This window comes from Plectropomus leopardus, chromosome 9 (genome assembly GCF_008729295.1).
Source record: "Plectropomus leopardus isolate mb chromosome 9, YSFRI_Pleo_2.0, whole genome shotgun sequence".
Classification (NCBI taxonomy): domain Eukaryota; kingdom Metazoa; phylum Chordata; class Actinopteri; order Perciformes; family Serranidae; genus Plectropomus; species Plectropomus leopardus.
In genome coordinates, this window is record NC_056471.1 from 33888258 (window position 1) to 33912874 (window position 24617).

At 40.7% G+C, this 24617-nt stretch overlaps 1 protein-coding gene across 1 annotated transcript in view; it reads left to right on the plus strand.

Moving 5' to 3' along the window:
* Positions 1 to 24617, plus strand: part of glra1 (glycine receptor, alpha 1) — a 107024-nt gene that overhangs the window by 76670 nt on the left and 5737 nt on the right. Inside the window, 2 exon segments of the mRNA XM_042492906.1 lie at positions 2486 to 2700; positions 8656 to 8802. Of these exon segments, the coding sequence (XP_042348840.1) occupies positions 2486 to 2700; positions 8656 to 8802 (362 nt within the window).

The following is a 24617-nucleotide window of genomic DNA, read 5'->3' on the forward strand; positions in this document are numbered from 1 at the left end:
CGTGGTTTGAGTTCAGGTGTAGTGAGTTTCCAGCTCAGTTCTGCTGAAAGAATAAACTGATATCTGATGTTTGATTCCTTCCAACAACAAGCAGAACAACATGTTAAACCTGCAGAGATCACAGCAGAGCCGTTTCTTAGGGACGGTTCTGTAGCTGCTGCTTCCTGACAGTTTGGGAAACGTTCCTCTCTGTAGTTCCACTAGAACTCAAACACAGTATTATTATTTTCAGCATTATTTTTGTACAATTCAAGCTGACATAAGAAGATAAGACATAATATAATATAAGACTTTATAAATATATATATATATATATATATATATAAATTAAATTGATTTTGCTCTTGAAAATGACTTTCTTTTGCAAAAAATTTGATTTTTTTATGCAAATGCACAAACTCACCACATCTCAGCCTTTCATACCCTCAGGTAATGAAAAACAAACAAAGTTATCGATTATCAGTATCTTATCATGAGAAGCTGGAAATTATCGGTTGAAATAATTATTGTTGTGCGTCACAGCTTTTATTTTTAGTTTGCTTTAATAATGTGCCACCACCTCACAAAAATATTGCGTTTATGAGGGAAGACAAGGCGCTAACATCTCCCTCTTCAGTCGAACATGCTCGTCTGATCTGCGACTCTGCTCTTCCTGCAACAAGTAACTGGCAGTTTAAAACCACCTGCTGTGTTTGTTGTCAAGTATTTACCGTGTTTGCTTTCATTTGATATTCAGCAAAGCCGAGCATTTGTGTCCCTCTGATTTTCCGCTCATGATTTACACTTTGGCTTAGAGTGCCGGAGCTGAAGAAAGATGACATTTTGTCTCAAAGCTGTCAACTTTGTCTTCAGTCCCTCTATTTTTCCCTCCGCGGCTTATCCTCCTTTTCACTGCCGGTCCAACAACCTCTCCCTCTCTAATCCCTCCTTCTCGCCTCCTTCCTCCCTCTCTCCTCGCCTCTTTCAGCACACACCCTCCGTCTCATCACCTGTGTCTTTCCGGGGGACGCGGCGGTGTCGCTGTTGGGATAATGTGCCTGTTCAGATGAAGATAATAGAGAATTCAGAATCGCTCCTCAGTGCTAATGAAACGGTGGCGCCTCGGGGAAACTGATGAGAGCACATTTTGCTTTAAAGTCGAGTTTAAACATCGACCGGCCGTTATTATTTATTTTTCCTGGAATCAACCTCTTGTTCTTGATGTGCTGCAATTTTCCCAACGAGATGCTGAAAAACAGGACACCCACTGAGACAAAATGATTGGCTCCCTGAATACAGAAGTGAGTCGTGAGCGTGTTTGAAGCTGGAAGTCTCAGCAGCCGTCTCATTACAAAGTAATAACCTTTTTGGAGGGTCGACTCGTTTTCTTTTGCTTTTAAAATCAGAATAGATTTCAACAAAACGGAGTAAAACATAACAGGAGGTTTTTACTTTGTCTGTGAGCTGTGATTTGCTTTTAAGTTTTGTAGAAATGAATCTTTTATGCTCAGAATTAATACTGAAAAGCAGCTCCGCTCAGTTTGAGCTTTGTTATGGTTCATTTGATGTAAGAAAGCATCTATTCAGCGCATTTACATAAAGTTAGAAAAGTTCGAATTATTGTGGCAGTCCGACTAAAACTGGACTTTTAAAATCCATGTGAACGTGTTGGTGCGACTGAAATCGAACTAAATCGAATAAATACGAAATCGGACTAACGCACCCAGATAATTCGATTAGAAGTCGAGCTTTTCCGTCACGTGGTGACGCACCAGCGTGTTTACAACAGTGAGTGTGTGTTTTTTATGGCGGGGGGGGTGAGGAGGGACTTGCGTTTGTAATTTTGGCTCAGGGCCTGGGAGGTGACAAAGATGTGGGCTTTTTGTTTTGTTTTTTCCGCATGCACAAATTACTTAATCACACCAGCATCTTACTAAAGTGCGCAGGCAATTCATTCGTATTTGCTTGCACATTTTAATAAAGCATGCGCAAATTACAGCACATAAAAAGCACTTTTCAACCTGCCGAAAAAGTGATTGCAGCTCCCATTTTGTTACTGAAAGGCTGTTTCTGCCTCGGTATGACCTGGTTTCATTCATGATCGTCATATTTGACCTGTTTTGGCTAAATTGAGAGAGGATTGATGCCACCTCCTATGAACTTCATTTATTTATGTTTTGCGTGCACATTTTAATAGATTGCGTGCGTGAAACACAAATACATTGCGGGTACATTTTAGTAACAATTAAAAAAAACAAGTTAAACAAACAACAAAAACACACATCCTTGTCACCTCCCGGGCTCAGTGCATATTTTAGATTTATTTTAGATAAAAAAGTGACACACCATGACCTGATCGATCTATAACCGTGGCTTCACTGCACCGAAACATACTGACTGTTTGTCAGAATCATTTATATCTTCCTCTTCGTAAACTCCTTCCTAATGAAATGATGTATTTTCTCCTTCTTAATGAAATGATGCATTTTCTCCCCTCCCCCGGCAGGTAAATTCACCTGTATCGAGGCTCGTTTCCACCTGGAGCGTCAGATGGGCTACTACCTGATCCAGATGTACATCCCGTCGCTGCTCATCGTCATCCTGTCCTGGGTTTCCTTCTGGATCAACATGGACGCGGCGCCCGCCCGGGTGGGTCTGGGCATCACCACCGTGCTGACCATGACCACACAGAGCTCCGGTTCCAGAGCCTCGCTGCCCAAGGTGAGGAATCAAACGCACCTTTCAGAGCCAGCCGGACTGAGCTGCTGTAAGACAATAACAGTGTAAAATTAAGAGTTTTAAAGTGAGAAACAGTCATATTTTGGGACTGAAATTGGAAAATTGGCCCAGGACTTCTGTGCTGTGTCTCCAGTAGTTCCCTGAATACATCACCAGGACGTTACTGTACCCGCCTGTTTGCAAAAAAACAACTGTTCCTGTAACTCCCACTAAATTCACAAATAGTCATTTTAACCCGACGGTTTGTCCGTAATTGAAACCAGCCTGTAAGTTAGTGAGCGTTAAAGGTGTTGGTCAGCCTGGTACCTCTCCCAACTCATCAAATACGCCACTCGTACGAGCGTGATGCCAAAAGCCGCCTTCGGTGTCCAACTGAAACGTGGCTGGACGGACTCAGATAACATCGTGCTCGGACAGAACCACGGACTGCACCGGGCGCGTCCACATGCAACATGCATGAGCGGCATCACTTAAGAACGCAGCTGGACAAGCGTGCCCATGAAACGCTGAAGGACAGCGTCAGGTAATAACACAAGAGTGCGCTGCTTTAGGGCGCGCGCAACGCTCCCACAAAGTGACTCTGGTGCAGGAGTCCGGAGATCTCTTCCTGTGGGGATGTGTTCGGGGTTTTACCATATGCCTCTTGTGCCTAAACCTAACCATCGCAACGGTCCGCCGTGGTCGCCGTGTGCTGTTGTGTAAACATAAATAGCGTGCTGCATCATCCCGCCATGTGCATTTGTTGACACGGTAACGACACCCTGGAGCGTGAACAGCTGACGCAGAAGGAAACCTAAATCATCATAAGTAGACTCAGAAGGTCGCTGACGGAGCGGCTCCGTGTGACGAGCTGGGACGAGAGCGTGTTGTGTGATTAAATATCTAAAATATCGCTTACGTTTTGCACGAATCTGTGATGCAAACTCACCCACTGAGACATGAGAATGGTTTCAATCTCCTCTCCAAACTCTGCAAGAAACAGAGAAGGAGATTTCCTCAAACTTTTCCTTTAGGTATAACAATAAAAAAGTATAAAATAGTGATCAAATAAGTAATTAAAGAAACAAATATTTGGGTCAAAGAACAAATTACATTTACAGTACATCTGTGTCTGTTTCGATCATGGCTTATCAGGACACATCGGGCTAAATACAGGAGGTAAACTTTATTTTATCAGCAGCTGAAAAAAGATGTTTGAGCTGTGGCGTGAAGTTTGAGGACGGCTGATGTTTTCAGCAGAGATTTCCAATAAACAAATGCAGCGAGAGAGCTGAAGAACAGAAGACGGATGTGAGAGACAATTGGAATAGATAGACAGAGCATTTCAGTTTCTGCTGAGAAATGAACGTTGAAAACAAGGAGAGGCAAAATGAAGGAAAGAGAAATAGAGACACGGAGGGGAATTAATGGAACAAATAGGGAAAGGTGGAGAAAGAAATAAAGGGAGAGATAAGACAAAAATGTCCTTTTCATTGAATCATTTCTGTCAGAGAGGAGAGAAAAGAGGCAGACAGATGGAGGGATGAGAGAGAAATAATGGAAAAGGAGGAGAGGAATGAAAAAAACACATTCAACAGAGGAAGCTGAAGGAAACAAAGATGAGAAAAATAAGTTTTAAAAAGCGAGAGAAATCTTTTCCTGTGAGGGATTTTCAGATTAAAGGGGAGAAAAAAAAAACGGTCCGACTTTGCGTGAGCCAGTAGGATTGTATAATTATGTCCAGGGAAGCTGTAATCCCCAACACACACACACACACACACACACACACACACACACACACACACACACACACACACTGTTTATTGACATTAGGTGCTTCATGCGCTCTAAAAATTGAACAAGTGAACCGTGATTCCTCTGCAGTTCAGCTGTCACAATAATGATCACACAGCACAGCTGAGCTTAGGTGGGCATACTGCACACACACACGCACACACACGCACACACACACACACACACACACACACACATCTGAGTGTGTGTGTGTACTATCAATCACACACACTCACCTAAACACACGGCTCCTCTCACATGCCACACAGGGCTGCCATGTCAGGCGAAGCAAAGAGAGGAGAGGAGGGAGGAGAAAATAAAGGCGGGAGAGGAAATATTTGATTTTTGAGAATTATTTAGCACATTACATGATGTGTTTAATGTGACAATTAGGAAATCCAGTATTTTATTTCCAGACTGGGGAAAACACAATCAAGATTGGCACCCCAATATCCAATACAGTGCCATGGTTAACCCTTTGAAACCTAAGAAAATTGGCTTGGTTATTTTTTTTTTTCTAAAAATAGTAAGAAGGCAATAAGCAATTTAAGAAGAAATAACAAAATTAGTAAAAAAAAAAAAAAAAAATTAGATCATAAAAGGAAAATATAAAAAAAATACCTGAAAAAGCAAAACAATAAATAAAATACAATAAATAAAAGGTATTAGGGATAAAAAGGCAGTTGCTCATGCCAAATATGGCTGTACAGTCTTGCAGTGAACCCGACGTGACCATTTCTTTATAGCCTAGTGTCAGCTTTTTACCTCTGATTGCATTAAGGCTTAAAAAATCCTAAAAGTGGTGTTTATTTATGAAAATTATCTTACTGAACAAAACATGTAATTATCATAAATGTCAGACAGAGCTTATTTTTTTCTGCAATAATCCAAAATCCCATGGAAAAATCCCATCGGCTTTTTGACGAAGGAAACTGCGGTGATATTAGCCTCAGGGTCGGCCGGCAGAAAAACGCCGTCCCCGTGGCGCTCTGTTTAACCAACACAATAAAACAGCTTTTTTTTTTTCAGTTTGTCTCTGACTGTAAATGTTTCTACAGAACGTTACAAAGCTACAAACTGGCAGTAAAAGAAAAGGACAGCAGGAAATAAACTGATTAGAGACATGATGTCCAACAATTTGTTCTCTCTCCACCGGCTTCATTTACTTCACTTAGTGGTTTTCTTTCCCAGAATGCCTTTCAAGCGGCTCTCAGAGAGAGATTCATTTTGTGTTTAGGTTTCCAGGCTGGGGGGGGGGGGGGGAGGGTTTGATGTGTTTGCCTAAATTGCTTCATAGAAGTTGAGAGTTCTTGACTTTTTTTCTGAATCTGCTTTTATCCCAAAACAAAGAGCTTATTTTAAATTTCCATCCAAAAACCTTCAAAATAAAACCTTAAAGCAACACATACAGTTTCCAAAAGTAAATATAACACAGCAGAAAAAAATGAAATATAGAAACCGTATTTTGAGAACAGAATTCTGACTGAAGCATCTCCAAACAAATGTTTCTGTTTATATGAGAAAATGAATGTTTTTGACGTGTGTCATTAACCATTTCACACACAGAAAGATGGTAAGTCCTTTTTATAAATTTAAATGTTTTAAAGTCCTGACGAAGGCCGTTAGTGGTGAAAACATGTTGGATTTTTAATGATTATAGCCACTACAATCAAGGCTTTTTAATGTAATTCCTCCTCGTTTTCTCAGTTTTTGGAGTGCCGGGATTTTCCATGAGCACCCGACTCAAGTTTCTGACCTACGTTTGATTATCCGGAGCAGGCAGTCTTCTCTCCTTTTCTCCATTTCTTAAAATACTGTCATATCTCTGAACTGGTCAGATCTAAGAATCCTCTTCTTGTTCTTTTTCTGCTTCACTCTCTCTCGCTCTCTCGCTCTGCCTCGATGACCATCAAACCGAGTGAACCAGTTGACCGTTTAGGCCTCAGCGGCTCTCTGCAGCTCTGAGGGAGAATCAGTCGGGCATTCGGAGATAAATGTGCATCAGACTCATGAATCACAACAAGGCCGAGCGGCGATGATGAGCACTGCGTGTGTTTGTGAAAGTGATCTGAAGTCAGAGTTTAATTGGTTTTTAAACGGCTGATTGTGGGTTTTCTCTCTGTGCGACAGAGCGGGGATCTCCCTCTCAGGCTGCACGCTGTAATTGCGTGCAGACGCGGAGCGCCGTTATGACAGGTCGGAGTGAATGCACTTGAAAAATGGCACTTGGCGGGCAGATAGCAATCAGACAAAGATCCAAGCAGACATCGTTTAGCCCTCATTACGTGGACGGAGCTCACCTTGTCCGTCTCTGATTGTATGAGGAAGCTCCTGACAGGCGGCCGGCTCTGTGTGCTGAGTCCTCGTGTTGTAGCTTTTGGTCTGTTCAGTCTGCTGTTATATAACCGGCATCATAATATTTGATCCAGACTGGTGATATTCAACTTACGGCCCGCAGGCCAAAGCTGGCCCCCAATACGGCACCAGGTGGCCCCTCAACGATTCTAATTCACAATAAAAATAAAGTGATTCACACTGGGACCTTTTTTAGTACTTTTAGTATAAATAAGGTGCCAGAGTGCATAAAACATTATCAATATAGAGCTTGTTGATCAAAAAAAGTGTCAGTGAATGAGCCCCCACATTCCCTGACAGAGGTCTTGGCTAAGACCCTAATGTCCTAAAATCCTAAAAATGTCCTTAAGTCACAGATATATCTGGAAAAACATAGAAACATCCCCAAATCCTAGAAACATCTTATATCTGAGAAATGCCTTAAAATCCTTGAAACATCCTAAAATCTGGAAAATGTCCTAAATTCCAAGAATTGTCCCTAAAATCCTGTAGAAATCCCAAAATCCTATGAACGTCCTAAAATCCTAGAAATGTCAGTAAATCTGAAAAATGCCTTAAAATCCTGGAAACATCCTAGAATCTATAAAATGTCCTGTAATCAGAGAAACATCCTTAAATCCTAAAAACATCCTAAAATCTGGAAAATGTCCTTTAATCAGAGAAATGTCCTAAAATCAGAGAAATGTCTTTAAATCCTAGAAACATGCTAAATGCTGTGAGCTGTCCCCACCGGCCCCCGGCCCCCGGCCCCCGGCCTCCTGTCATTTTTCCAAAGCGGCCCCTGAGCAAAGCCAGCTGAGTGGTTTAACGTCTGACTCTGTGGAGGTGAAAAGTCGCGTTCAGGAGCACTTCAGCTGAAGAGTTTTAATCAGCGGAGAGTGTTTTAATTTCCCTCTCTCTCTCAGAATTTCCATTCAAACTGGATTAACCCACAACTGACCGCTCGCGTCTCTTCCTCGCCTCAAAACCTGAGACTCTGCAGCTTTTTCGCTCCACTGAATCACCCCACGGCCACATATTTAGACACGTTTTGGGCACAGTTAAGACTGCATTCACACCAAATCCAGTGTTGCGATGAAAATGCAACTTCTCCCGCTCGTATGAATGAAGATGGTGAATCTGGGCTGCTGCTGGGAAAACGCCGTAAGACTCAACTTTTAGAGAAACACAAGCTGACGTCACACTGCGGTGGCTGATCCCATATTCGGCGACCCAAAGAACAGCGGCTCCCGCTCATTAAGGACACTGACGCCCCGATAAGATGTTGTATAGAATTTCCTGTTATATTTAATGCACAACAACAACAGTGCAGAATAACTGATAAACTGTACGACAAACCTAAATTTTGATTGCAATAAGTGCGATTTTTTGAACTGTTTATGTGATTTCTTGTGTGAATTTTGTTTTGTTGTGATTGTCACACACTTCCACAGATATAAGACGCTTCTTTTTTGTCAAATTCAGTATTTTCTTCTCGCTGACTCTTGGTCATTGTTCTAGTAGCTCTTTGTTTTTTTGTTTGATTTTGTTGTTAATGATGTTTTTATTGCGTATTTTTTATTTCAATACAAGGCAGTTTAGCATGTTCAGGAGTTTATACTTTATACTTTGAATCATAATCTAAATTTGACCCAACGAAGTTTTTTGTACGGCTGAAAATCAAAAAGGTCTTGGTGACCTCTTGTTGGGCACCAGAGCTTTAGATCAATATTCGTCATCGCAGTTTGTTTTTTTCCATCGTTCGGCACTAAACCACGATGATCTCACTGACACTTCCTCAAACTCTGGCGCTTCGTCCCCTCTCTGCAGGTGTCCTATGTAAAAGCCATCGATATCTGGATGGCCGTGTGTCTGCTGTTTGTGTTCTCGGCCCTGCTGGAGTACGCCGCCGTCAACTTCATCGCCCGCCAACACAAGGAGCTGCTGCGCTTCAGACGGAGGCGACGACACATGAAGGTGAACACACTGTCGCATCTGTGACGCAGACAAACATTCACATTCATCATGTTTTAATCCATAAACCAGTGTGTTTTTAGTTCTTAAAAGTCAGAAGTTATCCACGTGACGACGGTGATTCTGACACCACCAAAATACTTGACATAAGGATTTGACAAAGATGAATTTGGATAGTTTAATGCTTAACTTGAATCCATAATCTTTGTTTAAAATGCAAATGAAAAAAGGGCATAAAGAGAGAAAACGTTTGAGAAATGATTTTTAAGAAGCAGGAGCGCACAGACGAGTTCTGTTTCAAAGTGTTCAAACACAAACGGTTATTTTGTTCACACACGAGCTTCAGCTTTGTCCAAACTGGTGTTGATGTCTCCAAACAGAAGAGAAACAAATAGTTTAAAACCTTCACTTTTTGGCAGTGTAAACACGTATGCAGTATGCAGTTTGGATAAAATCCCTGCTCCCCTCCGTCCGTCCTCGGGCCTTTTTGCAGAATCGCTTTGTGTTGGAGCTCATCACCGCACAGAGACTCGTGGCATCAATGTTTCATGGGCGGAGCGTTGAGCGTTGAGCGCGATTAAAAGCCGAGCTTCAGAGCAAACAGACGAGCCTCATAATGGATTCACAATGCAGACGAGAAGAAAAACAAAGAAACTTTCCCCTCCGGCTCTGAAACTTTTCTTTGTTGGAGTGCATCATTCAGGAGAAACAGCCATGAGAGTGTCGCAGGTTTTTTTGGTTTTGACTGAATGTGTGTGTCTGTGTTGGACTGAATCCTGATTTTTACTCCCAATAACAAACATATTCTCACTCTCAGATCCTTAAATAAGGATCCTTCAAAATAAAAGCACCGCGGGTCCTACTTTGATTTATTTAATCATAACAATACTTTTTAAAAATGTCATTATTAAAGTTCTTTAACATCCTTTAACTGGATTTTATTAAATGTTATTATAACAGTTGTGTATTCAACCTTATTATATGACAGTGGCAACTTTATTTCACTTTATTGCAGTTTGTTTAATAATTTCATATTTTAGTAGTTAGTAGTTTCGAGGATGTTTAAAAATATCGAGATATATATTGTGGAAATAAGTTTATGTGATATGATCAAAAGCTCTGGATCAGCCACTAAATGGCCCTTAAAGTGAGATTATTTTCTGTTTCTGAGGCTGAGAATGATCTTAGTTTTTAAGTCAGCATGAACAGGAAGTCTCTAAAATACTCAGAAAAAATATCAATGACAGCTGAGTAAACTCTACCTGCTGATTAAAATCAGGTTATATGATAAAAAGCTTGAGAAAAAGTACAAAATTTAACTTTTTGCCAGATTTTTGGTGGAAGGTGTTTTGTGTTTGTGAGGGTCGTATTGATGTGTGTTAGTGAATGTGTTTGTGTATTAAAAGTATTGCTTAAACCACTGTTGACGGAAAAAAACAGCAGCGTTTAAACACAATAATGACTTCAGACAACCTTCGTCTGTCTCTGTTTCGACATCCCTGTGAAGTCTAAAACACACATATATCAACCTCAAAACCACCTTAATTTTTTATTAACTGTCTCCGGGCTGAAGAATGCTGCCTTTGATGAAACTGAGATAAAGCGAAGACCTGAAAAATGTGTCAGTTAATTTAATTTATCCAAACTGATTTGGATATATTTAGTAAAAATGACAGAGCACGATGTCAATGTTTCCCTGGAGGACTGAGGAGGGTTTTTTTTTTCTTTCGTTGGTTTGTCTTTGAAGCATTTAATCAATCACTTGTGTGTGTCCGCTTGGATTTCTCAGTCCGAGGCGGTCGTATTGAATAAGGAGTAAAGCTGTCAGGCCTGCGGGGGAATATTGAAGCGCTGCTTGATTGTGAAACTGGTGGTTTGAGTGTTTGTGTGGGCGGAGGGCAAAACACACAAACAGCCACAAGAAACGCAACGATGAGCCCGCAGTAAAGTATCCATACAGTCCCCGACCGTGTGTGTGTGTGTGTGTGTGTGTGTGTGTGTGTGTGTGTGTGTGTGTGTGTGTCCATACAGCCGGTGAACATGCATGAGTGCATTCACGAGTGCTGTTGTGCGTTTCGGAGTTGTAGGGCATGTGTTCGTGCCTGCCATGACTCGCGCTGCTTGATTGAGTCTGACACGTTTTTAGTGTGTGTGAATGTGTTCGTGTGTTTCAGTATTTATGAGGACCTTGTGTCACAATGATGGTGAAGGGGACAACGGTCCTGCGAAGTGAGGACACTGTGCCAGAAGGTCCAATTCAGGATGAGATTGTTTTAGTTTCTGGTGAAAGCGTTGAGGCACAATCAGGTTTAGGTGAGAGTCTGGTCCAAAGGTCATCTTTTATTTTATATTTATTATTGTGAGGGCTGATTATTGTCAGATCATAAGTATCCATTGATCTTTTTCTTTTTCAATAAATTGCAACCAGTCACCAGAATAAATGTTTTTTTTTTTTTGGTTTATGTAATTCTGTGCACTCTGGCGCCCTCCAAAGGTTTCTGAGTGCAACACCACTGTCGTAAAACCTACATATTACCTACATGTTACCATGAAGTGCACCAGGCTCTGATGCAAATTTTACATAATATTCCAAAGTGGAATTACAGCGTCCGGGTCGTGATGCCAACAGGCCCAGAAAGACTTTTTCCGTATTGGCTTACATCAGGAAAGAGACGTCTGTAAATCAGTGGATACTTTTTTTTGAGGGTCAAAACCCCTGAAAAATGACTCATTTCACTATCCAGTTTTAAACAACCAAGTTCAGTAACATTAAGAAAGTCTAAAGAAGCGACAACATTAGATTTTCTGTCACGTCATTCAAGCTCGCTACGCACTAAACCGGACGCCAGTCGCTCCGCCAGCAGGAGTTACCCGCACGGGCACATTTGGCCACCGTAATTCTCCAGTGCAGATGCTATCAGGGCCCCAGAAAGTCTGGTTTTTAGCGCTGAAATATCTTGTTTTTTTTGCTTCATGCACTACTGAGCAGCTCTCATACGGACACTTAAATTATTAAACTTCTGAAAACCAAGAAAGTAAAAAGGAAAAAAAAAAACATAATGAGCAACTTAAAAGATGCAAAAATGAGGAAGAAAAAGTAATGATGATCAAGAAATTATCTGAAAATAGTTGGGGGGATTATGGATGTTATTAAAAAACTAAGAAAAAAAATCCACAAAACTGTATTCGGAATTCTTGTAATTTTGTATTTAAAGTTATGTTGCTGAAAAAAAAGGGGAAAAAATACATTTAAAATTTTTAAACAGTTTCATTCATTTATTTTGTTGTTTCTTTTTGCATTTTTTAATTTATCTTATTTCTTATTTTCAGGTACTTTTCTAGTAACTTTTTACTCGTTTATTGCTTTTTTTTTGTATCTTTATCGTATTAGTATTATTCTTTTTATTTTTATTTTTCTTAAACAAAATGTAATTTCTAACTCGTATAAATCCAAATTGAAGGATTAAAATTCAGTTTAAATGAATAAATGACGCATAGAGAAGAGAATAAATCTCTAAAAAACATAGAGAGAATGGGGAGTCAGAGACCTGAGGGGAGTTTTGGGGCAAAATGAATAAAAACATTTTTAAAAAGTCTAAATCCTAAATCCTGTTGTTGTAATCTCCAATCCCCTGAGCTGTGTTGGTGGGTGAAGAGGTAGATTAGCGGTCCGGCTGCTGCTGCACTTTCAGGTGAATCAGACTCTGACGTCTACCGCCTCTTTTTTTTTTTTTTTTTAACTGTTACATGGTTTATTTTTACTCACATGATGAGGTGAACCAAGGCCGTCGATCTGTTACCTCATTTGTTCTAAAACCTAACCTAACCTTTATTTCTTTCAAGAACACAGGAAGAAGGCCATGAGCAACATAGCAAAAAATGACCGAAAAATTAACAAGAGATTTATATTAAAAAAAGTTACAAGAAAATTACCTCAAATTAGCAAAAAGGAAAATAACAAAAAGAATAAAACTAGAATATTACCTAGAAACGTGCTAAAATAGAAATAATAAATTTATTTGATTTTTTTCTGTAAACATATTTTAAATAATCAGAAATATTGTTTTCTTGCAAATTTTTCCCCTATTATTTAATAATTTCCAAATGATTCTTGTTCCTTTCTTTCATCTAATTTTTAGGTCATTTTCTTGTTCTTATTGTTGTGTCGGGGACATTACATGTAGTTGCTGACTGCCTTTTTTCCCAGTATGATCATACTAATTTGCACACATTTCAAATGCTTGTTAAAGGCGTCTGAATGCAGCAGAAGAAAACGGATGTGGATCCAGGTCTCAAAGGGTTAATGAACGATCTGTTCAGCTGAGTCAAACATCTCTCAGCTGACAGCATTTTTCATTATTAAGGAATCCTTATTAATGTGTTTTTTTAGCTGATATCCCAAAATAGGTGAATCCAGGTGTTGTTGCGTAACACGATGAGTTTTTTGATGTCATGTTGTGATGCTGGAGGAGAATCTGGAACAAAAGCTGCTGTTTAATTTCCTTCGTTACACGTGACTGACGGGTTTTTCCTGTCTGGAGGTGAATTCGGGTGACTCCACAGTCTATTTTTCGTGCTGTGTGATTTATTTATTCAGGATTTTCCATCCATAACATGCAGCAGCAGGAGGCGAATATATGTGAACACACACTGAACCGAAGCCACACGGTGAAAAATAAATGTTCCTGTAGCACCGTCAGGCCATCTGATGAAAGCATCAGCTAAATGACAGAGATGTTTCTGAAAGTGGAAATTAATATTGGATGGAAACTGAACGAAAACAGATTTAAATTCATACGTGCTCATTAGCTTTCAGGCAAACAAAGCTTGGTGATCTCGTAACAGTCAGCAGCTGGCTAACGCACCTTAACACAGCTTAAGACGCAGCAACCAAAATAGAGATTTTTAGTAAATATTTCTGTTTTTAAACTTAAATTTTTATCCTTACCTGTCAGCCGTTGGTGTTTACTGACATTGCTCCTCCTCATCTAGACTAAAAAGGACGTTGGCGGACATGTTTAGTCATAGTTTGCGTGAACAGAATCAACTCTGATCAAAACTGTACTAAAGACATACAGTTTTTCTGACAGTGAAGTTACTTGTGAGAATATGATAAATAATACGTGTAGATATAATACACTTAAGTTTCAGTCTACACTTTCTTGGTCTATATTTTTGTTTTCCTTTTTCTTTCTCCCTTTTCATTCATCACCTTGTTGTTATTTATTCTTAATTATGTGGATTTCTTGAAAAAACTCCTAACAAGGACCAAAATAAATTACAACTCCCACTGCGACTACTACTAAAAAACAAACCTGACAGCTGTAAAACATTAAGGAGATTTCTGTTTTCCACCACAAACTAAAAGGACTTTTAAGGACACTAAGAAAACAACAATTTTTGGTTATTTGCATTGTAAACCGGATTTTGCTGAGAGGGTTGCATAATGCGCTCTAAATGTGGGACTCATTTAAAGTGTAAAACAGTTCAAATTCAGCTCCTCGGGACGCAAGAATAAAATCCGTTATTAAAAGTAGGAGCATCCTCGGTAAGATCATCACCATTAATCCCAGCTGCTGTGCTGGTAAAGAAAGCCGGCGATGGTGGAGAGCGGGAGAGAGAGCGAGAGGAGTCCTCGGGCGGCGCACGCTCTTAATTAACCTCTCTGGCCAGTCCCTCTAATGTGAGTCTAATGTGATCCACAGACCTCCATTACGGCTCTGAGAGGGCGATCTGTCAGGTTTGAGGACACCATCTCAGCTGGCCTGCAGCTTGTGTGAACCTCCCTGCAGAGACGCCGCGGTGCGGCCGCTCACCGCACACTCGACTCTCTTTGTCCAGAAACAAATGAACGGGTGGAGACTGTGAACGCAGCACGACTGTGAAACACCAGAAACTGTAAAGGCTGAAATATACTTAATGTTTAAACCTGACGTCCGTGTCCGGCTGCGTCACGGTGAAAGGACTCCACTTGTGTAGCAGTTTTCTCGTCTTGTTGACCACTCGAAGCGCTTTCACACTACACGTCACATTCACACATTCACACGCTGGTGGCCGAGGCTACCACACAAGGTGCCTCCTGCTACTCCGTAACCATTCACACGCACTAACACACCAATGACGCAGCATCGGGAGCAATTTTGGGTTCAGTATCTTGCTCAGGGATACTTTGACATGTACCGCCTTCCTGTTGGAGGACGACCGCTCTACCTCTGAGCCACAGCCATGAGCGTTTTTGTATATATCCTTTTCTATACTCGACGTGTGTTACTGGAGGATGCCTCTAGAGGGCACACCAGAGAGCCCAGGCTGTGTACGGCTACTGACTGCGTAAACGTCAGACATGGCGACACTCGAGGAGGTTACTATCGTGTTAATGCTGAGATCATGGTAGAAAAGGCAACAGTGGCGACGTCGGTGATACGTAAGTCCTCTAAATGAAACCCGTCAGGAGGACGGGGAGCACGTGTCCGCTGTGTTTACTCTGTCACATCTGCTCTACGCTGCCACCGCTGGTTAAATATAGGTACTGCATCTCGCGTCACATTCATTTTTGAGGACACACACAGCCGACGCACAAAACCGACGCAAGGGACATGTGTTCGCTGTCATGCATACATAAAGGTGCAACTGACCGATCCAGGTTCATCGGTGTGTTTTTATCAGAGACTTAGACAAAACTTAAACGATATTTTCAAAATATCGATATAACACAATGTGGAGCTTTGCGACTGTCATGGAATACCACCCCATGCGAGTATAAAAACTTTTGTTTTTTTTTTTAAATTGACATGTTCCCATTAGGCATATTTTATATTCACAGTTTCAATCTGCGCAACTTGAGGGTTAATAGAAACCCAACTATTGTTGCACTTCCTGCTGGGGTATTGCCACAAAAAACAGAGTTGTCTGGCAGAATAGTGCCACAAAAGGTGTCTATTTTTTAACAAGACACTGCTGTGTGCAATGCTGGGAAAGCACAAAAATCAGTGTTTTTTAGCAGAATATCGCTGTGTTTTCTGCCAGTTTGATGCCATGAAAAGTGGTTGGTTTTTACAGAGACGTGACCACATTTCCTGCCAAGAGAGCGCCACGAAAAGCAGCTGTTTTTTTTATTAAGACATCGCTGTTCCAGCCGGTTTTTACCGAAAGAGCTCATAGCCATAGCATCATGTGACCCCTAAAAGTCCAAAAAAAAGTGTTTACATAGCAGTTTAGTGAAATGTGCTTTTTCCAATTGCCTAAAATACCACCTCATGTCAGCATATAAACTTTTTGGAGGGATAAATGTTTTTTTCCCAAAATTGACATGTTTCCATTAGGCGTATCTTACAGTCACAGTTACAATTTGCCCAATTTGAGGGTTAATGTAAACCCACCGAGTGTTCGGAAGATTTCAGTCTGTGCTCAGTGCTCCCTGTGTAAAACAGAATAAGTAAAGATTCATTTCAAGAACTTTTTTTGTTCTGTTGAATATATAAAAAGTGCATCAGGACTGTGTTTTATTGCCGTCATTAGAAATGCATCATTTCTCCAGAGGGTTTATTAGACAGCGATTACCGATACACGTGCGGCGTGTGAAAGTCGAAACAGGAGAAACTTAACGATCTGTGCTGGTGTTAGAAAGAACACAGTGTGCCGCACATGCAGTCATGTTCGATGGGAATCAGCAGCACGGTTAGCACACGTCTTCAGTGCTGTGTGCTAATTGTGTTAGGACGGTAGGATGTGTGGGATTAGAGCGATATTTCCCCGGAGGGATTTGTTTACTGTGATTGTGGTCGCAGCAGTGATGAGGAGCTTTGAGGTGCAGTCAGAAGTCTCCCGAATCTGAAGAATCTGTCCTCCAGGGCTTTGTGGCTTTTATGCAACTGTTGGGTGCATGTGTGCTGTTGTTGTTTGAAGCAGCGAGAGAGTACATATATATAAGACTGTGATTCCTGGAAGCAACAGTCAAGATTTTTTGAGGAATCAGAGAGGTGGAAAAGTGTTTGATCAGTCTGATTGCTGAAATTTGCAGATATGTAATTCTGAATGAAACCCTTGAAACCTGAGCAAACTGGCTGGATTTCTGTCAAAAACATGGGCCACGAAAGAAGAAATTACCCAAAAACTAGCAAGAAATTAGAAAACAAGTACAATAAAAATACCAGAAAAGTAGTTATGAAAAAAAAAGAAAACTAGCAAACAAATACAAAAAAAATGCTTAAAATTTAAAACAATTCTGTAACATGTAAAAAATGTAATTATGATCATTATAAATAGAATTTTTCCCTGGCTTTTTTCCTTTTGCCCTAACATTTTCTGTAGCTTGTTTTAAAAATAATTTTCTAAATCTATTAATTTCTTGCAATTTGTGGAGCATTTCTTGCCAAATTGGTCATTGTCTTTTTTCCGATATTTTTTTTTTTTTTAAAGAAAACCAAAACCACAGTTTAAATTGTCTGGTCCTCTCACAAACATTAATCTTTTAAAACAGACATTAACCCTTTGAAACCTGAGAAAAATATTTTGATTTCTTTCAAAATCATGGCAAGAAGCAATAACAGAAATGACCGAAATAATAGTAAGAAATCCATAAACAAGTACAAGAAAAATACCAGAAAATTAGTATGAAAACAAAAAAAAGCAATCAAAAAATGGATAACACAAACAAGGCAAACGAGACTTAGAGAAAGTGCCTAAAATGTTATAACATTTCTGTAACGTGGAAATGTAATTGTGATAATTACAAATATAGTTTTTCCCTAGCTTTTTCCTAAAATAAAATTCTAAATCTACTAATTTCTTGCAGTTTGTGGAACATTTTTTGCCAAGTTTGTTTTTTTTTGCACCAACTTGCTTGGGATTCAATGGGTTACATACTTGTAAATGGCGTCTAAAAACATGACAAGAAAAAGAGATGTCTCTCCAGGTTTGAAAAGGTCAAACTTGCCTCACAGACCCACCGTCCCTGCTCTGACATGGACACATGGCTGCTCTTTGTCTGGTGTCTCAGTGTTGGAGTGGAAGTTGCAGTGCAGGCAGCTGCAGCAGCAGCAGGTAGCAGCAGCAGAAGCAGCCGCAGCAGCAGTAGCAGCAGCAGCAGCAGCAGCAGTTAGCAGGAGCAGCAGCAGCAGCAGCAGGTAGCAGCAGCAGTAGCAGCAGCAGTTAGCAGCAGCAGTAGCAGGTAGCAGCAGCAGAAGCAGCAGTTAACAGCAGCAGGTAGCTGCAGTTAGTAGCAGCAGCAGCGGCAGCAGTTAGCAGCAGCAGCAGCAGCAGTCGGGGCAGTCCCAGGTGTGCTGATTTCTGTGCTTTCTACTCTGATGCTTTATTGATTCGTCAGTGACACTGATAGTCTGGAGAGAGAAAGAACGAGAGCAATCGGACTGAGGCTACCTGCTCCAGAAGGCTGTCTAATTAGAAAGACAGAGCGAGAGGGCATCGAAGAGACGGATGCTGCAGCCCTGAGAGAGGAGGAGAGAGGAGAGAGAGGAGAGGGAGGAGAGAGAGGAGAGGGAGGAGAGAGAGGAGAGGGAGGAGGAGAGAGGAGGAGAGGGAGAGGGAGGAGAGAGGAGGAGGGAGGAGGAGAGAGAGAGGAGAGAGAGAGGAGGAGGAGAGGAGAGAGGAGAGGGAGAGAGGAGAGAGAGAGGAGAGGGAGAGAGAGAGAGAGGAGGGGAGAGGAGAGGAGAGAGGAGAGAGAGGGAGAGGAGAGAGGAGGGGAGAGAGGAGGGGAGAGGGAGAGAGAGAGAGGAGGAGAGAGGAGAGAGGAGGGGAGAGAGGAGAGAGAGAGAGAGGAGGAGGAGAGGAGAGGGAGAGGAGGAGGAGAGGAGGGGGAGAGGGAGAGGAGGGGAGAAAGGAGAGAGGGAGAGCTCCACAGCGTCCAGGCCGGAGTGACACCTCCCCCTGCTGGGCTGCAGAAACAGCTGCAGAGGCATCAGATCAATAGCGGCGCTCGTGCTTGAAGGATCGGCCGCCCGGCAGCAGCTCGCTTGTTTAACACAGATGGCTCTCCAGCCTGAGAAAGAGGAGCCGCTTTAGAAATCAAAGGCGAGTCGGAACATTTCTGCCTCTCGCCTCAGTTTCAGTCGGGCCTGTCTTCGTGCGTCCTCGGCTCGTTTGTGAGACTCGGGGCGCAGAATGCAAATGAGTGTTTTTTACATCCAGAAAAGGCTTTCATTAAAAAATAAAATGATTTGTGAGGAATTATCTGAGCGCCGCTGTCAGATGCTTTAAAAAAAAACCGGCCGACATGAGAAATCCCGGCCGGTATCACAGTGAAACATCAGCCTGGAGGTAGAAAGCGGCTGAAGTCTGGCGGCTGTCCTCGGCAGGGCCGTTCCCAGGATTTAGGGACATTGGGGGCTTAGCCCGAAACCTCTGTAGGGCAGGCCGGTGGTGAGATCCTCCTTTTTGATGAACAAGCTCAATTTAAGGCTTTTTCTGGCATTTATTTACCTTGAAAAACTTGAATTCTGAGATTTGATGTTAAAAATATTAGTAGCTGTGTAATAAGTACTGAGAGGAAACAGAATACTTTGAAGTATGGACAGATTATTGGATCCGGGGCTTTTTATCATTATTAGGGACTGTTTGTTATGTATGAGAGGAGAGGGGGGTGATGTTAAATAATCTGTAAAGCACCAAGAAAGGACTTTTTTTACTTTTAAGATTTTGGGGTGATTTTCTTTTTTTTTCACAAACAATCTTTTTGATGTTTTTTTCTTTTTTTTCATTTTCTGTAAAAGTTTTTGTAGAATTTATTTCTGCAGGTTTTCTGTAAATAAATAGTGGCATTTTTTTTCTTTTTACTCTTACAACTTTTGTTGATTTTGGCCCTTCAAAATAAAATTAGCCCAAATTACACCATTTATTATTGCCAGAAACTATGAAAACACAAATTATTGTTGGATTTTTAATTCTCAGCGGTCTTTGAGCACATTAGGAGGGATGAACACTTGATGCATTTTCTGCGAGTCACTCACAGAGGCTCAAGGAAAAATATTTGTAGCTTTGGGGAGGGTTAAATGAAAAAACAGCCATCCCACTTCCTCTGCTAAATAAAACACAGCACCGAAGGCCTGTTCATATTTTTGAAAATCTATACACATATTTAGGATTGGGGCTATTTCTAAAACATTCGGGGCTGAAGCCTCGGACGGTACACGAGGGGAGAAATGAGAGTGAGCGTGAAGCCTTCAGATGATTCCTCGCCTGCAGCTCGCTCTGTTTTTGGCACGCTCGGCCTTCTGGGAAAAGAGATGTACATTTGAGAATTGACCTGGGGGCCGTGACCCCGGCTCGTGCACGCTGTTAAACAATGATAGAGCCTTTTTAGGCAAACGGACTCCCTGACTGATCGTCTGTAATCAGCTCGTTAGCTGTGATTAGGCGTTTTTCGGCGGGGGGGGGGCTCTACATGCTGGTTTGCTCTAAAATGCCTTGATCTCGCAGGCTGTTCGGCAGCTTTGAGAACAAAGGCAGATAAGAGAGCGCGGGGATTAAGGAGCGATCAGTGATCTCCGCGGGCTGAACTCCACCTCCTGATTGACGGCTCGGCTGAGAAGCGACGTGCAACACGCTCGCTGTCTCCTGATTAGAGGGAGAAGAAGAGCTTAATTGACAGAGAGGAAGGCCTCGTTGTTTCTCTGCAGCGTGTTTTCTGCACGGCGATACTTTGTGTCTGGAGCTCTCTGCAGCTTCTTTAGCACATTACCTCGCAGATCTGTGTGTTTAATCCATATTTATGTGGTTTCCTGTCGGCCGAGGAAATGCTGCGACCTCTTGGCCTGATTATGCTCCTAAAAGCCAGTGGATTAGTTAAAAAACACGGATTCTCATCATCAGGCGCTGCGTGTTCCTACAAGACTCCAAAGGGTCGACCTTTTGGACTCTCTGATGCTGTAACGCCGGTTCTTTTCATTTGATTTTGGATGTGCTGCATCACTGTATGAGCCACGTGGTTAAAATACTATCACTAAATACAAAACAGAGAGCAATTAAACTATAAACAAAGTGCAAATTGATATGATATGTAACATTACAGAATGGATTTGTATCTCTAAATCCTGATTTATTATCTTCCTCCATATTTCCAAAAACTCTTAAAAACAGAAGTGAGCCAAACTGCTGCAGTCAGCACAGTCTCCAGAATAAAAAGGAACATATAATAATAACAGTTATTGTTATTGTTGTTGTTGTTGTTGTTGTTATTTATTATTATTATTATTATTTATTAAAGGATTTTTTTTTTATTGATTTTTTTTTCTTTTAAAATCCTTTGGTGATTTCCTTTTTCTCTACAAATTTTTGCTAAACAAGTTTTTGTTTTGTTTTTTTGTTTTTTTTAAGAAAACATACCGTCCAAACCCACAGGCCTGTGTGTTTTCTTTAAAGAATATTTGCTGTTTTTTTTTTTTAAATTTTTTTTTTAATTTTAAAAACATTTTGCGAAAAAAAAGGAAAAAATCTACAAATATACACTTTATTTACCCTTTGTAATAATAATATTTATTATAATAAATAATAATATTTTTTTATTATTAAAATGAAAAGATTACTTTTCATGAGAGCACCAGAAGATTTAAACTTTGTTTTTGGTTTTTCATGGAATATGTTTACAGTAAATTAACATGAAAATATAAAATATTAATTAAAGCTGTGGTTTATAGTACAGTGTTTCAGTGGTAGGTCAACATGAAAACTGTTTTCATTGTGCTCATCTGACATGGAGGCAAAATTTAACCGTACGTTAGGCTGAAGTGACCCCCGATCCACATTTAAACGTCAGATTTAATGCATGAAGCTAAAGGTGTCGCGGCTTCCCTGGAATATAATTCAGATCAGATGCTGACAGAGAGAGAGAGAGAAAGGAGCGATGCAGCAGATCATGTGGATAATCGTTTCAGGTCAGCGGCCTGATGAGACGCAGAGACTTTAACACACACACACACACACACACACACACACAGAAAAGCAGGGATGGATGAGTGGATGGAGAGTCAAAGACAACACTATACTCATATGACATAAAAATTTACCAACAAATTAGTCTCCAACCCCCCGAAAACTGGATCGACATCAGTCCTCCTGCTGGACGTCTCTGGCCTCTGAGAATTGGTTTTATTTCTCTTAAAAAAGCCTGAAAAACATGAACAACTTGGAAATTCCCCGCAAATCAAAAAAAAAATAATAGTGTTTATCAGAAAATTAGTGGATTGTTTTTTTTTGTTTTTTTTAAACTAGGGGAAAATGTCCAGAAAACAAAGGTATTTTCTAATTTTATTTAGAATTATGTGTTTTTGTTGTTGTTTTTTTTTTTTTTTTGTTTTTTTTAGTTTGGTTGGTTAGTTGGTTTTTGTTTTTTGTTTTTTTTTTTGGTGGTTTTGTTTGGGGTTTTTTTTTTTTTTATAAATTTTTGCTCATTTTTGGGCCATTATTTGATAAGTTGCTTGTGGTCCTCCCATGTTTTTCTCCCAAAAAATCAAGCCAGTTTGGGCTCTAAGTTTTAAAGGGTTAAATCTACTGTAGTATGTCTTTAAAATATCTCTTTCAGAGCACAAAGAGGTTTTCAGGCTCTGTGATTAAAATAAGCACCTTTTCTTGGTTCGGTTATATAAAAATATTAAGTATATAACTTGACGTTGCACATATGACGTAAGAAAAGTGCATCGTGTTAAAATAAGTCAACAGTGACTCTTTCATGGAGACACAAACTGGTTTCTTGGGTCAAAGTCCTGTGTTTGTTTGACACATATGTCCTCCCTGAACTCCTCGTACAGCCGTTTTTACGTCACCGGACTTCCTCTTTTGTTCCCGTCATCATTACTACACCCACTAGAGGTTGTTGTGAATGCAGCTTTACACACATTCACTTGGATGTGAAGTCGATCACAGCTGATATCAATCAAACCCGTCCTAAATTAAAAAAGAACGAACGTCAATACATAAAACCACGGGCAGCTCAAGAAAAAATATTAGTTTTTAAATATCTTTTGAACCGTAAAGTAAAAAAAAGGATAATTTCCTAAACACGAATCTACGACATTACTCTCAGAATCCACTCACCGCTGACATATTGATACTGAAACGTCCTAAAAAGCCTCAAATGGCCTTAATCGAGGCGAGATGCAGAGGGAGAACAGGGGAGGAAGGGTGGAGGACGGTTTGAAATGAATCCACCAGAAAATGGATCAGCAAAGGCAAATTTATAATATATTTCCTTCCCCTGCGCTCGGCTGGAATTGCTTCTGGGGGGAAATCATAAAGCGGAACGCAAGCCGAGGAATTCGTCCCGCGGCCTCGTTCAGCGGAGACTGATGCCGGCGTTAGTTGGGGCTGACACCTTTTCCGAATCGTGTTTTATGTAAATGCGGGTCCCTAAAACAATATCCAAGGGTAATATTTGTAGAGGAGATGGCGGAGGATAGCGGGCCGGACGCAGTTTGCTTTCTGCTTCCTGCTAATCTGCTCGATTAATCACATCAGCGGCGGCACGGACAGAAAGGCTTCAATCGGGAGACGAAAGAATGATGGATGAGTGAGCTAAGAGGTCCACCTGCTCTCTTTTTCCCTCTGCTTTCCCTTCTTTATCTTCTTCTCTCTCCATCGCTCAATTTTTCTCAACCTCTTTCTGCATTTTAAAGTCTCCTTCTCTCGTTTTTTTCCAGATTTGTCGATCTTTTTCATTATACTTGCATCTTACTCTCTTTCTGTCTGCATTTCAAGCTGTTCTTCCCTTTTATTTCTTCGCTTACTGTCTCTTTCTCCATCCTGCGCTCTGACTTCTCTTTCATCCAATTTCCTTTTTCTCCCCCTTTCTTGTTATTAGGCAGATTTCCATTAACTTTCAAATTGTGCAAATTTCAATTGCGAATATAAAATACGCCTAATGGAAACACGCCAATCCTATTTATCACAGAAGGGCTTTTACGCTCATATGAGGTGATTTGAAAAAGCCATATTTCTCAAACATGTCATGAAAACACATTTTTAGGTCGAATGATGTAGAGTCACATGACATCCTAAAAACTGAACTGGCTCCCTCATGAAGCAGCAGCAGGAGCTACAAGAGCTGTTACTGCATCACATAACTCTGAGAAAGTTTTGAATCCACAATTCCTCTGTGAAATCGTGGACTACATCTCCCAGAAATCCCTCATATGTGTCCACTCCCACGTATAAGGGGCTCGCCTTTCCACCATGGCTCCATAACACGCCTACGTGGCCTTGGATTGGAAATAATGACGGCTAGTGCGGTGGCTGCAATAGAAATAAAGCTGCTGATGTTTTGAACATCCGTCGCCATGGTTACTGGGATGTTATCACCAGAGGAGAAGTCACATGACATCACTCAGAGGAAACACAGTCAGCTCCATGTTGAGTTTTATCAACATTTCAAAAATATCGCCCAAGTTGTGCACAAATCTTTTATGGAAACCCGCCTGATGTTCAAAGTGTGCAGTTTTAGACGGTTCAGATTGGCAATGATTTAGATTTTGTCTTTGTGTTGAGATGAAAATGCTCATCAGTGTTAGTCACATTTAAGTAATTTTTATCCTTTTTTTATCCAAGTCTCTCATTTTGAAAGTCTGATACTCCACCACTAACATTTTCATCTCATCAATGAAAATGAAACAGATTCTGTCATAGTTTTCATTATCAAGGTCTGTTTTTAGCTCGACATCTTCAGTTTGGTCATGGAAAAAAGGTCATTGTTGAATTATTTTCATATTTCTCCTGAGTCAGAAGTTGTCTGTCCATTTTTAAATGCAGATTTTAAGGTACAGATCTTTGAGTTTAAGATAAGGACCAGTGATTCAGTGGTTACCTGGTAAAAT